This window comes from Archocentrus centrarchus, unplaced genomic scaffold (assembly GCF_007364275.1).
Source record: "Archocentrus centrarchus isolate MPI-CPG fArcCen1 unplaced genomic scaffold, fArcCen1 scaffold_40_ctg1, whole genome shotgun sequence".
In the NCBI taxonomy this organism is placed as follows: Eukaryota; Metazoa; Chordata; class Actinopteri; order Cichliformes; family Cichlidae; genus Archocentrus; species Archocentrus centrarchus.
The window spans coordinates 2,571,981-2,587,377 of record NW_022060266.1 but is presented as its reverse complement, the minus strand read 5'-3'; the positions used below and the strand labels follow the sequence as shown (position 1 = coordinate 2,587,377).

Genomic DNA, 15,397 nt, shown 5'->3' with positions numbered 1-15,397 from the left:
GACCAGACTATCTGTCATGACATCCACTGATAAAGGAGAGAAGCAGAATGGAAGCAGAAGACAAGTGTGAAGAAGTTAAAGGAGACTTGACCCCTTATGTGTGCTGCTTCTAATGAGGTCAGATATTGACTACTGGGCAAACAGTGCCTTCCAGTTTTCTGCCCATGCAGTTTATCCTAGCTGGGACTTTGTTAGGTGTAATGATCAACATTGTGAGCAGATTGTGGGGGTTTGTGCGTATGTTTTTAATAAGCTCTATAGGGGAAACAACTTGCGAATGAATCTATGCTCTCCTCACATCAATGTACTCTTTAATTATGCTTGTTTGTAACCTTTCTGTTCTCATTCTTTTCTTTCTTTTCTGGCGAGTCTCTGTGTAACACCCGATGGAAGCATCAGGAGCAAATTGGGGTTCGGTATCTTGCCCAAGCATACTTTGGCAATGCAGACAGGAACAGCCAGGAATCAAACCACCAACCTTCTGATTAGCAGATGACCTGTTCTATCTCCTGAGCCAGAGTCATTCAACATAAAACTTGCACGAAGCAGGGCAGGAGCAAAATGAACTGGAAATCAGGAAGCACACAGCACTGAGGGAGGACATGACTAAGGATAAGGGGAGACTCAGACCATAAATACTCACAAGATAATGAGTGGACAGGGAACAGGTGGAAACACAGCACTACATAATGACTTGAGGGAAAGTAAAACTAAACACAAGACACAGAGAACAACAATCACCAAAACAAAACAGGAAGAGAGACATAAGTGAATGGGGAGACAAGATTATCTTAACACAACTAAACAGGGAACCAAGAAAGACAAACAAACAGAGAGACAACACAAGAGGAACAGAACGGGAACACAAAAGGAGAAGACTAACTCAAACATAATCCAAGAAGTAGGACTAGCAGGCAAAATATAAACAGACTGCAGTAGGATATAATAAATAATATTAAGGGAAATATAAACATTTTAAATGATATTACAAAAGAGAGAAAACTCACACACAAATGATCTTCAAAGCAAAAGGAATGAAACCTACAGTGTACTCAAAACTCTGGGTCCAGGATCCAGGAAATGGTGTTATCCTTATCTAACTGCTTCACACAATCTAGCACCCATTTCCTGTAATCACTGTTGGCACCTAAGTATTTTTATCACTAAGTAGTGACATCATTTTCTCATGATAGTCTGCTTGCTGTAAAAGACTGTGCACCCAGTCTTGTCTGCCAGAAGGATGATGATGCCGTAGTTACTGAGTGACGTGGGTGCCTTCCTCTCCTCAGTGCTGTTGGATGTTGAGTGCTTTGCGTTGCTGAGACAGGCTGAAACTTTCATTTGCAGTTGCTCCGCTTCTGCATCCACAATGTTGTTGTTTTGGATCGCTGATTCTGTGGCTGTAATTAGTTCCACTAGTGGGATTTGTCTCGACAAAGTTCAACCCTATCACGAGGATATCTATCTCTGCTTCAGAGAGTTGTCTGTCAGACAAATTCGTCGCCCACTCTTCCACATCCTTGGTATGAGTCTGGCATTCGCATGTCTGCTGGCAGCTGAGGTCAATGTCCATACTATGCTGATGGTTATGGCATACAGCAAGTAGATCAAACTTCCTCGTTACGCAGCTGTACTGTTTGGGGGAACCTGCAGTCAGCTGAGACTGAAGAAGCCCCTTGAGTGAGTGATGAAACATTTCTCCTACTGAAAATGCTGCATCCGGATAAATAGAATCGAACAGATTTCTTTACCAGGATTATTGATGCACATGTCAGATATGTAGTGATGACACCACTACTTTCATGTACATATTGTAACTTGTGCAGCTGTGAGCAGCTCTCCTTCCATAAGGAAAATAAGTGATTTTTATTGTTATTGCAATTAAAAGAATATGGGGGCGCAACTATAAAATCTGTGACATAATGGACTGGATAGGCAGAAAGGGTCTGTATTTTTTAACATTTCATGAGCGGTTCTTCTTTATTGCTATAAATTTTATGATTTTGTTCCTAATGATGCCATATTACCATTTTCTATTTCTGTTTCGATAAAAATATTAATGTTTTGAGGTCCCAGGGGACTCCAGTCAAAAGCCCCTAATCCCACCCATGCAGCTTTAATAAATTAGACTATTTCTTCAGTTAGTATTTGCCATGGGTCCTAAATTAAATTATTACACATTATTAAAGTGGTGGGGATAGTCTATCAGCCATTTTAAAAAAGAAAACTCAGATGCTATTGTTGCCATCATCTGGATGGGGATCTGCCCAAACTGGAAAAATATCAGAATATTGGAGACATTTCCAGATCTATCTGAGACAGCAGCAGCACACCCTGGTCATGCCACACATGAAAAGAAGAGCTGATACTGTACAAGCCCCAATCCAAGCTGCAATGACCTTCCTGGGAGTGAAGAAAACTCCAACTGCTGATGTGACCAGAAAATGTACTTCAAAAAGGTATTATCTTATCTTAATACACAGAGAAACAGGAAGTGTATGCTCCTGAGCATAGCATGAGGCAAACTGCATGATTTAACTGCATGCAGTATGTGTTTAGCTTTAGCTCTTTTTAGTTGTTTCTGCTCTCTGTACATCCACAGTGAGAGCTTGGTTCACATATAATTTGTTACTGATGGATCGTGGTCTCCAACATCACTGATTGTCTGATTCATAATATTTATGAACAGAATTTCAGGATCTTGTCTCTCCTTTCAGATGATGCTGTTCTCTTGGCTTCATCAGGCAATGACCTCCAGCTTGCACTGGGCTTATTTGCAACCATGTGTGAAGCCATTGGAAAGAAAAATAGCACCTCCCAAGGCCATGATTTTCAGCTGGATAAAGGTGGAGTGACCACTCCGGGTTGGGAACGAATTGCTACCTTAAGCAGTGAAGTTTAAGTATTATGGGGTTTGCTCCTGAGTGAGGGGGGAGAGGAGCAGGATACTGACAGAGAAATTAGTGTGGTCTTGGCAGTGATGTGAACACTGTACTGCTCTGCTGTGGTGAAGAGAGAGCTAAGTGTGAAAACGAACCTGCTGATTTATCAGCTGATCTAAGCTCCTGCCCTCACATCTGGTCATGAGCTCTGGGTAGTGACTGAAACAATAATGTCACAGGTAGAAGCAGCAGTAATAAAATCACAGATACAAGCCCAGACACTGAAGGATGTTTGGACTCAGCCTTATAAAAAAGATGAGGAGTTTGGTCATTTGGGAGGGGCTCAGAGAAGAGCTGCTTTGCCTCCACATTAAAAGGAGCCAGCTGAGGCAGTTGAGACATCTGACCAGGTGCCTTCTGGGTGCCTCCCAAACAAGGTGTTTTGGGCATGTATTGGAGACCCTGGGGCAGACATAGGACACACTGGAGAGATTATGTCTCTGCACTGGCTGATTGTGTGTTTATTGCAGTTATTTCATATTGGTGTCAAAATGACTCCGACTGCTTTCATCATATAAATAAAACAGAAATAATGTTTACTTGAAATGACTAAAAATTAAGTGATACCAGAATCAAAGGATGCTAAAGAACCTTTTAAGTAATAATGTGGATGATACATGAGGAAAAAAGTTCTGAAAGTTTTCTTTTACAATATATGTAAATTAAATGTAACCTTGCAAAATACAGTTGTGCTCAAAAGTTTACATACCCGAGCAGAACTTTTGCTTTCTTGGCCTTTTTTCAGAGAAAACATCTTTTCCACTCGTGCTTAGTGGTTGGGTGAAACCATTTATTGATAAACAACTGTGTTTTCTATTTTTAAATCATAATGACAGCAGAAACTACCCAAATGACCCTGATCAAAAGTTTACATACCCTGGTGATTTTGGCCTGATGACATGCACAGAAGTTGACACAAATGGGTTTGAATGGCTACTAAAGGTAACATCCTCACCTGTGATCTATTTGCATGTAATCAGTGTGTGTGCATAAAAGCTGAGTGAGTTTCTGGGATCCAGACAGACTCTTGCATATCTGTTAAAACCAAACCACGGTCAGGTAGACTAACAAAAATTTCAGCCACAACTGCCAGGAAAATTGTTTGGGATGCAAAGAAAAACCCACAAATAACAAAAGCTGAAATACAGGACTCTCTGAAAACTGGCAGTGTGGCTGTTTCAAGATGGACAATAAGGAGGCACTTGAAGAAAAATGGGCTGCATGGTCGAATCGCCAGAATTTACAGGAACTGGAGGCTTTTTGCCAAGAAGAATGGGCAGCTTTACCTGAGAAAAAAAAGAGCCTCATCCACAACTACCACAAAAGACTTCAGGCTGTCATTGATGTTAGAGGGGGTGATGCACGGTATTAAGAACTGGGGTATGTAAACTTTTGATCAGGGTCATTTGGGTAGTTTCTGCTGTCATTATGATTTAAAAATAGAAAACACAGTTGTTTATCAATAAATGGTTTCACCCAACCACTAAGCACGAGTGGAAAAGATGTTTTTGTGTTATCATTCATATTCTCTGAAAAAAGGCCAAGAAAGCAAAAGTTCTGCTGGGGTATGTAAACTTTTGAGCACAACTGTAAATAATACAATCATGTTTTTCTTTATTTAGCATTATTTACATAATGCTTTGAGAAGAAATAAAAATTGCTATTGTTATTATTTTGTGATTATATTTGCTTCTTGTAGTAAATTATTCTTGGGGTCCACAGGGACCGCAGTCAGTAGTTAAATATGTTGATAGGACAAGAGTGAAGTAAATGAAAGCTCTCCATAAAGGAAATGCATCATTAAATTAGATTCCTTGAAGCAGAGTACATTTTGTCTGCTGGAATCACTTTCATAATAATTTAATAACAATTCAGAAACTCACGTGGTCCATTAGCTCCTTGACCATGCCATTCCACTGGCCTGAATTCTCATCCTGGGCACCATATTTTCCATCTTCCACCAGGTGAACCTCGAAAGTAAAGCCCAGGATGTTGGCCAGTTCTCTGAGTAGATCTATGCAGTAGCCCTCAAAGCGATCATTTCCATACAGCGGCTTGTCAGACTTCTTGAACATCACATATGGTTCTTCCTGTTGAGTAAAATAGTGAGGAGGGATGAGTCGTTGCAGCACTTGGCATCTTTTACCTACAGACAAGGCCTATCTGAAAGGATGTCTGATATGTTAGATAGGATTTTGAGCCATGCAAGCCCTAGCACCAACCTCCCTGGTTAGTAAAGCATATGTAAAGCTACTGTGTGGGTGTGTGTATGTAGCTGCCAGCACTCCCAGTTCTGTGATGCGAGTTAGGGTAGGTACAAAGTCAGGCATGACCATAATAAGAGATAATCCTCCCATATCAGTGACTCTATGCTTCTCTCAGGCGCATCAGACTGGCTTTGGGCCCAAGCCCAGCTTTCAGGGCTCCACATGCTTTAACAATAAGATAAGAGATCCAGATAGATGGGCACAAAAAGAGAGAAAGATCTGGCACATCCACTCTGTTCACATGAGTAGCTGGGGAAAATACTGTCTTTTTCAAACTGTTTCCTTTCTGCCTCCCACCTAAACATCTCCTGCGCCATGTCTTTCTCTTCTCCTTCCACACCTTGCTCTCTGGTTCCTCCTCCACCTGCTTCCTCCCCTTTATATCCCTGCTTCATGGACCATCTGTCTTTGTTAGCCTTAGATGCTCATTCTTGCAGCATGTCCCTCACTTCTTGTTTCTCTCAGACAAATAAATCCCAAAATATATTGGCAAGCAGGTGTTGTTTATCACCAAACTGCCATGACTGAAAAAAAAAATTGACAATTGTTAATAGCTTTGATGTGTCCCATGATCCCTGGATTTGGTGCTAGGGTTTTCTGTTTTTCTGTTTTGGATTCTGATTTCAGATTCTTATTTAACATATTTGACTCTTGGTTTATGTTTGGAATTTATTGTTGTTCTGCTATCTGACATACTGAGTTTTGCTTTTGTTGAACTTCTGTATTCCTGTTTTGATGTCTTTATTTTTCAAGTAGACTGTGTGGGTTATTTGGTTATATAATCACTGAGCATTAAATGTTTTAAAATTTTGGTTATTATAGTGATGAGTTTCAGCTTTGCAGTCCTGTGTTTTGGTTCATGTCTTGATGTCTAGTATTGGTAGAGTAATTCCCTAATTAAAGCACTTAGCTTAATTAATCATGGAAGTGCTTGTATGAATGGGTGTGCATGGATAAATGTAAAACATGTTGTATAAGCATTTTGAGTGCTCTGACTGAGTAGAAAAGCGCTATATAAGAACTAGTCTGTATTTGTCTGTATTAGTTCTCTTATTTATTTCTTGTTTTACGTTGTAGGTGGGTTTCTTTCATGCATTGCACTATTTTTACTTCCTCTTTTGTGAGTACCCCGATTGTCTTCACTTGTGTGCAATAACTTTTACTGGGTTCTTGTTACCCTCTATACCATACCAACCTAATAAATTATGATGAGTTAAAAGTTTAGAATTTAAAGTTGAGCTTTGGTTAAATAAATAAAATAATAATAATAATAATAATAATAATAATAATAATAATAATTAAAGCCGCAAGCGGCGTTTTACGGCCCTCGCTGCCTGCGCGACCGCCAAACCCAGCGCGAGCCGCAATTGAGCCCCCGCGAACCCCCAGCGAGCCACCTACGAGCTCCGCAAATCTCCAGCCAGCCACCTGCGAGCCCCGTAAACCCCACTGCATGCCGCCTGAGAGCCGCTGCTCCTGCAACCTGCGACCTGCCTTCCCTGCGAACAACGTGCCCTGCAAACAGCCTGCAACCCACCTGCGAGCCACCTGAGATCCCCCTTCAAGCTGTCAGAGAGCCAACTGTTCTGCCAAATGTAATCCCCACTGGCAAAAGATGAAAATCTTGGCAAGGATGGACATGATAACACCGTTGAATCTATCTATTTGACTGTGGCGAAGTTTTCTACCTTTTTTCATGCATTTCAGAAAACCTAAATGTGATTCCCACTATCTAATGCTTTTGTTCCATCTGTAGGGGGCACTAGTGCACTTGTTGCTCTGAATCCACAAATCTAAATGAAGTCTTGTACAGTACATAAGGGAAAGGAAAATGCAAGCAAAGTGCAGAAAGAGTGCGTGAGTGATTGCGCAATACGTGTGAGAAGGTTGTGGTTTCTCCATAATGATGTCATCTTGACATTGGGGTGGTGGTCACGGCTGCAGCGTGCAAAATAGGGCATAGGTCTGATTGACTTTTCTGATCAGGAGTATCTGACGAACATGTAAAAAAATTTTCATGCATTTCAAAGAAACCAATGCGGTGGACCTCCATACAAAATTTCAGTTTCTTCTGCAGGGGGCGCTATTGCAGCAATCGCCATTGTTTCTCCACGTATGGATTCAGTGTAGGTGTGTTCATAAATTATTCTATTTTGGGGCAGATCGGGCAAAGCACGTGCGATTGATGGCAGGAAAGAGGACGGGAATGTTTGGTCAAACGAACGCCAAATTCAGGGGCCTCATGTGACAAGCCCGTTGAATTGAATACGAAGCCTTCGATAACTTTGGATGCCCTATGTCTCTAGATGATGCAGAGGCATTTTGGTGTTAGCGCGTCAAATGCCCTAGGAGAAGTTCGAGCAAATATGAGGTGTCCAACAGTGCAAAATTGGCAAAAACAGAATTTCAAGCCAAGCTAGCGGATTTCCTGTGGGAATGTGGGCATGGGTCTCATTGACTTTTTTGATCGTGCTGGGGCACAGAATGTTTGTCTCGAATTGCATGCATGTCTGAGAAAGTAAATTGTTGGCTCCCCATATAAACGCAACGCACATTTGCGGTGTGGTGGCGCCTGTGGCGTGCAAAATTGGGCATAGGTCTGATTGCCTTTTCTGACCAGGAGGATCAGAAGATTGTGAAAAAAATTTTCATGCATACCAGAGAAACTAATTTTGTGGACCCCCATACAAATTTTCATTTTGTTCTGTAGGGGGCGCTATGGCATCAATTGACGTGGTTTCTGCACTTATGGATTCAGTGTAGGTGTGTTCATAAATGATTCCATTTTGGGGCAGATCGGGCAAAGCATGTGCGATTGATGGCAGGAAAGAGGACCGGAATTTTTGGTCAAACGAAGGCCAACTTCAGGGGCCTAGTGTGACAAGACCATTGAATTGAATACGAAGCCTTCGATAACTTTAGATGCCCTATGTCTCTAAATGATGCTGAGCCGTTTTGGTGTTTGTGGGTCAAATGCTGTAGGAGAAGTTCGCGCAAATACAAGGTGAGCGAAATTGCTGACTCGGCGAAAGCCAAATTTCAAGTCAACCTGGTGGATTTCCTGTGGGTCATGGAGGGGTGCCTCAAGAGGATTTATTGTTTGCCCAGACATGCTCTATGTGTGACGAGAATTTCATGACTCTAGGGCAAACTTGAATTTGGCCTCTCCCATAAGGGCACCGAAAAATGAAATTTCCAGGGGGCGCTGTGGAGCCGTGTTTTGGAGTTAGTTTGTGGCGACATTAAAATACGTAATTTTTCGCCAGACCTGACCACCATGCAAAAAATGGTGACTTTTCGTGCACATTCAGGGGGTCAAATTTGGGTTCAAAGAGAGAGAAAGTATAATAATAATAAAGAAAAATAATAATAATTAAAGCCGCAAGCGGCGTTTTACGGCCCTCGCTGCGTGCGCGACCGCCAAACCCAGCGCGAGCCGCAAGTGAGCCCCCGCGAACCCCCAGCGAGCCACCTACGAGCTCCGCAAATCTCCAGCCAGCCACCTGCGAGCCCCGCAAACCCCACTGCATGCCGCCTGAGAGCCGCTGCTCCTGCAACCTGCGACCGGCCTTCCCTGCGAACAACGTGCCCTGCAAACAGCCTGCAACCCACCTGCGAGCCACCTGAGATCCCCCTTCAAGCTGTGAGAGAGCCAACTGTTCTGCCAAATGTAATCCCCACTGGCAAAAGATGAAAATCTTGGCAAGGATGGACATGATAACACCGTTGAATCTATCTATTTGACTGTGGCGAATTTTTCTACCTTTTTTCATGCATTTCAGAAAACCTAAATGTGATTCCCACTATCTAATGCTTTTGTTCCATCTGTAGGGGGCACTAGTGCACTTGTTGCTCTGAATCCACAAATGTAAATGAAGTCTTGTACAGTACATAAGGGAAAGGAAAATGCAAGCAAAGTGCAGAAAGAGTGCGTGAGTGATTGCGCAATACGTGTGAGAAGGTTGTGGTTTCTCCATAATGATGTCATCTTGACATTGGGGTGGTGGTCACGGCTGCAGCGTGCAAAATAGGGCATAGGTCTGATTGACTTTTCTGATCAGGAGTATCTGACGAACATGTAAAAAAATTTTCATGCATTTCAAAGAAACCAATGCGGTGGACCTCCATACAAAATTTCAGTTTCTTCTGCAGGGGGCGCTATTGCAGCAATCGCCATTGTTTCTCCACGTATGGATTCAGTGTAGGTGTGTTCAGAAATTATTCTATTTTGGGGCAGATCGGGCAAAGCACGTGCGATTGATGGCAGGAAAGAGGACGGGAATGTTTGGTCAAACGAACGCCAAAGTCAGGGGCCTCATGTGACAAGCCCGTTGAATTGAATACGAAGCCTTCGATAACTTTGGATGCCCCATGTCTCTAGATGATGCAGAGGCATTTTGGTGTTAGCGCGTCAAATGCCCTAGGAGAAGTTCGAGCAAATATGAGGTGTCCAACAGTGCAAAATTGGCAAAAACAGAATTTCAAGCCAAGCTAGCGGATTTCCTGTGGGAATGTGGGCATGGGTCTCATTGACTTTTTTGATCGTGCTGGGGTACAGAATGTTTGTCTCGAATTGCATGCATGTATGAGAAAGTAAATTGTTGGCTCCCCATATAAACGCAACGCACATTTGCGGTGTGGTGGCGCCTGTGGCGTGCAAAATTGGGCATAGGTCTGATTGCCTTTTCTGACCAGGAGGATCAGAAGATTGTGTAAAAAAATTTTCATGCATACCAGAGAAAGTAATTTTGTGGACCCCCATACAAATTTTCATTTTGTTCTGTAGGGGGCGCTATGGCATCAATCGACGTGGTTTCTGCACTTATGGATTCAGTGTAGGTGTGTTCATAAATGATTCCATTTTGGGGCAGATCGGGCAAAGCATGTGCGATTGATGGCAGGAAAGAAGACCGGAATTTTTGGTCAAACGAAGGCCAACTTCAGGGGCCTAGTGTGACAAGACCATGGAATTGAATACGAAGCCTTCGATAACTTTAGATGCCCTATGTCTCTAAATGATGCTGAGCCGTTTTGGTGTTTGTGGGTCAAATGCTGTAGGAGAAGTTCGCGCAAATACAAGGTGAGCGAAATTGCTGACTCGGCGAAAGCCAAATTTCAAGTCAACCTGGTGGATTTCCTGTGGGTCATGGAGGGGTGCCTCAAGAGGATTTATTGTTTGCCCAGACATGCTCTATGTGTGACGAGAATTTCATGACTCTAGGGCAAACTTGAATTTGGCCTCTCCCATAAGGGCACCGAAAAATGAAATTTCCAGGGGGCGCTGTGGAGCCGTGTTTTGGAGTTAGTTTGTGGCGACATTAAAATACGTAATTTTTCGCCAGACCTGACCACCATGCAAAAAATGGTGACTTTTCGTGCACATTCAGGGGGTCAAATTTGGGTTCAAAGAGAGAGAAAGTATAATAATAATAAAGAAAAATAATAATAAAGAATAATGGAGAATTCGAGCAAAAACAATTAGGCGTTTTCCCAGTCACCCCGACGCATACCTTTTCGGAAATGTGTCGACCTGACCCACGTCCCTATGAGGTCAGGGGTCACTGGCGACTGCGTCCCATGCGACCGTGGGGATTTTAACGCATTTTGGGGTATGTGGCATAGTGAATCCAATAGGCTCCTCGCCGAGACTTCGTCGGCTCGGGCCTAATAATAATAAAGAATAATGGAGAATTCGAGCAAAAACAATTAGGCGTTTTCCCAGTCACCCCGACGCATACCTTTTCGGAAACGTCTCGACCTGACCCACGTCCCTATGAGGTCAGGGGTCACTGGCGACCGCGTCCCATGCGACCGTGGGGATTTTAACGCATTTTGGGGTATGTGGCATAGTGAATCCAATAGGCTCCTCGCCGAGACTTCGTCGGCTCGGGCCTAATAATAAAGGTGGAAAAGGCATATATATGGCGTAAGTGGTAGGTCTGCATCAGGTGTTGAGGAACCAGGGCATTCTCACGATAAGTGGGCCACTGGAACTAGAAGGTTACGGCATAAGTGGATGAGAACACGGGATGAGAACCAGGAACTGTTGGAATGCTACTGCACATGTAATCCCAGCAAGGGGGGTTAAATGAAGAGGCTATGGGACCTATAGGTTCTTCGAAACCAAGCATCCAAACTCACAGCAGAACAACTTGTGGCTCAGTGTTCCAGCATACGAAGGAAGCAACTGCTTTTGCAGCTAGAGATTGATGAGGTACAACACAAATGCTACGGCAAGGGGGAGCCAGGACGGCGGGTCAGGGGGGAGATTTCATCATCCCCACACTCTGAGATTGGGTACCAAGCCCGAATAATAACAACAAGTACACTGAATACCAGAGCAGCTGACCTGAAAGATAAGATCATGGCTAAGAAGGAAAACTGGACCCCTTGACGTCAGCTACCAAGACTACATGAAGTACTCTCTGAAGATCTACTAGAAGATGCAAATGCAGCACTACAGACTATATCTACCACAACATTTTTTTAATATATACTAGGGCTGGGACTTTAACGCGTTAATTTCGATTAATTAATTATGGGGAAATTAACGCGTTAAAAATATTAACGCATTTTAATCGCACTTTGCACCGTGGAACGTTTCTCAGTGCACGAGTTCCCGGCATACAGATTATATCGACGCACAATGTCCAAATTAGGGGCCACATCCTGCGAAGGACCCGGCCCACGTCTTTCGCAGCCCACGAACACCACAAAGGCCGGAAGTGAGCAGCTAGCCTTCATATCAGCTGCCGTCACCTCTGCGTAGCTCATGTCGCCTAGCAACCGTGAGTGTGAAGCACAGCTGTGTAAAAGCAGCTGTTAAACAGAGAACGAACTTTTTCTCCTTTTTGTGGTTTAATTTTAAGTCTTTAATTCAAAATAAGCTGTTAAAACAAGCATAACACATTTCAACATCAAGGAATACAGCTGAGAGAATGATTAATTTCCAACTATAACAAGTGAGACATTAATGTTGAATAAAACTATCCAGTTATGATGCTTAACTTTAATTTCAGGAGTTTGTTTATCACAGGAGCACTTCCACCCTTCATTGGTCTGTGTAGCAGACTGGTGGGAAAATAAACAAAATTTTGAAGTTTAAGCTTATGTATATTGATTTATTCATCAACTAAACTTAAATTAATATTTCTCATGTCAAGTATTGAAATGCGATTAAAATGCGATTAATTTCGATTAATTAATTACAAAGCTTGTAATTAATTCGATTAATTTTTTTAATCGAGTCCCACCCCTAATATATACATATAGCTTGGAGGTCTTTGTTCTCCAAGCTCGGGTCCTCCACATTTTTCTCAAAACCTCTTCAAGTGGTTCGCCAAGGCTACGAATCTTTGCTTGGCACTCTCAGGTATGGACAGCTTGTTGTATTTCTTATATTAAATTAATTTTTTTTAATCGAGTCCCACCCCTAATAAATATATATATATATATATTCTCTGTGTATCTTGAGTGGACATTGTGTGGCTATTTGATTATAAAATTTGCCAAAAAAATGTCAATCCAATGTTGAAACAGCAGCCATGATTTAGATCTATGTCTGAACCAGATTTAATGTATGTTTCTGTGGAATGTGGAGCACTTGTAAATGTGAATTGGTTAGTGGTTGAAATTGCTCAAGCATTTGTAATAGCTGATACCTTTTTGCCTTCCACTTTCTAAAAAAACATGGTTACTGTACACTCTGAAGCCTGTAGTGTACTGTCAGTACCATAATTAGCTCATAATACAAATTATTAAATGCTATTTATTGGAAAGAGTCCAAACTACATTTATTTTTAAACCCATTTAAAGATAACTTCTGACTATTATAAAACCATAAAACTGTCATTGGAAAGCTTCATTCTTGTTGTATTCACATATTGGTGCTGCTGGCATTTACCATCATGAACTTTAACTTAGAGCAACAATACACATCTCTCCCAAAGCTGCCCTCTAAAACATAAAAACAGGCTGTGTCTTTTTAACTACACTGCAACTATCAATTTTATCATTGCACACATAGCTGAGTACATAAAATATCTACTATAGTATACCTTGGCTCTAGGACTGCAAGAATGCTGATGTAATCTTGATGAAAGTGCAGAAAGCACTCTCTACATTGTGATCAATACCAGTGAGCTACCAATGTCAAGAAATATTTTGTATTTATTTGTACAGGCATGATGCTGAAGGTGAAACCAATAATTCATAACTGCTTTGTCTTGTATTTAAAATAGGCACATATCTAGCGCCTAATCACCATATAACATAAGAAAACATAATTTTCATTCTTACATAACCTTTTTTAAAAAAAAATCTAAATACATTTCTGCTACTTTATATATATATATATATATATATATATATATATATATATATATATATATATATATATATATATATATATATATATATATGCATACGAGTACAAATGGCAAATAAAGTATCTTGAATCTCATATGTAAGATGGGAGGTTGGGATCTTTCAAAGACACAAATACAGTGTGTTGTGTAGGCGATGTGTATATACTTTTTTTCTTTTCATAATTCATTGCAACATCCAGGAATCCAAGGTGAGAGGAATGTTTTTCTTTTCAGAATATCACCATGGTAACTCAAACACTGGTCCAAGTGTTTTCTAAACATAAATAGTTTCTAATTCTATGGACTTTTCTATGGACGGCCTGCAGAAGGACAACACTCACTGACTCTGCCATCATCACCAATGTAGAAGAAGGAAGAAGATTGTCATCTTTTCAAAGGGCTTTTCATGTTTTCATATTTCAAATAGGTTGAACAACTTTTGGGTTATTCATCACCCACCATCTCAGCTATTGTGTGTGTGTGTGTGTGTGTGTGTGTGTGTGTGTGTGTGTGTGTGTGTGTGTGTGTGTGTGTGTGTGTGTGTGTGTGTGTGTCTTGGCCATACATCAGTTAGTTTTTGCTCGCCGGCACAAGCAATGAATACAACTCAGCATGCAATTCCTCTTTTTAACTCATGGAGGCAGTGTTGTGTAACACATGTTTACCAACTGCTTCAAAATCTCAAAAGGAAGAAGACTGAATGATTGACCAATTCAAATCAATTAAATTTTATTCATATAGTGCCGAATCACAACAAACAGTTACCTCAAGGGACTTTGCATTGTAGGTAAAGACCCTACAATAATTACAGCACTTGGCGAAAGTTGGAAGGAAAAACTCCCTTTTAACAGGAAGAAACCTCCAGCAGAACGGGCCTTATGAGCTTAAAGGAAAAACCAACAGTCAAAACGACCTCCTATGAGCAGCACTTGGCGAAAGTTGGAAGGAAAAACTCCCTTTTAACAGGAAGAAACCTCCAGCAGAACGGGCCTTATGAGCTTAAAGGAAAAGTTTTAAGCCTAATCTTAAAAAAAGAGAGGGTGTCCCTCTCCTGAATCCAAACTGGGAGCTGGTTCCACAGAAGAGGGGCCTGAAAGCTGAAGGCTCTGCCTCCCATTCTACTCTTAAGTATCCTAGGAACCACAAGTAAGCCAGCAGTCTGAGAGCGAAGTGCTCTGTTGGGGTGATACGGTACTATAAGGTCTTTAAGATAAGATGGGGCCTAATTATTCAAGACCTTGTAGGTGAGGAGAAGGATTTTAAATTCTATTCTAGATTTAACAGGAAGCCAATGAAGAGAAGCCAATATGGGAGAAATCTGCTCTCTCTTTCTAGTCCCTGTCAGTACTCTAGCTGCAGCATTTTGGATCAGCTGAAGGCTTTTCGGGGAGCTTTTAGGACAGCCTGATAATAATGAATTACAATAGTCCAGCCTAGAAGTAATAAATGCATGAATTAGGTTTTCAGCATCACTCCGAGAAAGGATGTTTCTAATTTTAGAAATATTGAGCAAATGGGAAAAAAAGTGGTTTAATATGTGCATTGAAGGACATATCCTGGTCAAAAATGACTCCAAGATTTCTCACAGTGTTACTGGAGGCCAAAGTAATGCCATGCAGAGTAAGTATCTGGTTTGACACCATGTTTCTAAGATTTGTGGTGCCGAGAACAAGAATTTCAGTTTTATCTGAATTTAGAAGCAGGAAATTAGAGGTCATCCAGGCCTTAATGTCTTTAAGACATTCCTGCAGTTTAACTAATTGATGTGTGTCATCTGGCTTCATGGATAGAAAAAGCTGAGTATCATCTGCATAACAATGAA

At 41.5% G+C, this 15,397-nt stretch overlaps 1 protein-coding gene across 1 annotated transcript in view; it reads right to left on the bottom strand.

Moving 5' to 3' along the window:
• Positions 1–15,397, bottom strand: part of LOC115776876 (glutamate receptor ionotropic, kainate 2) — a 413,631-nt gene that overhangs the window by 111,908 nt on the left and 286,326 nt on the right. Inside the window, exon 11 of the mRNA XM_030724665.1 lies at positions 4,826–5,032. Coding sequence (XP_030580525.1) covers positions 4,826–5,032 — 207 coding nt within the window. The remainder of the gene's footprint in view (positions 1–4,825; positions 5,033–15,397) is intronic.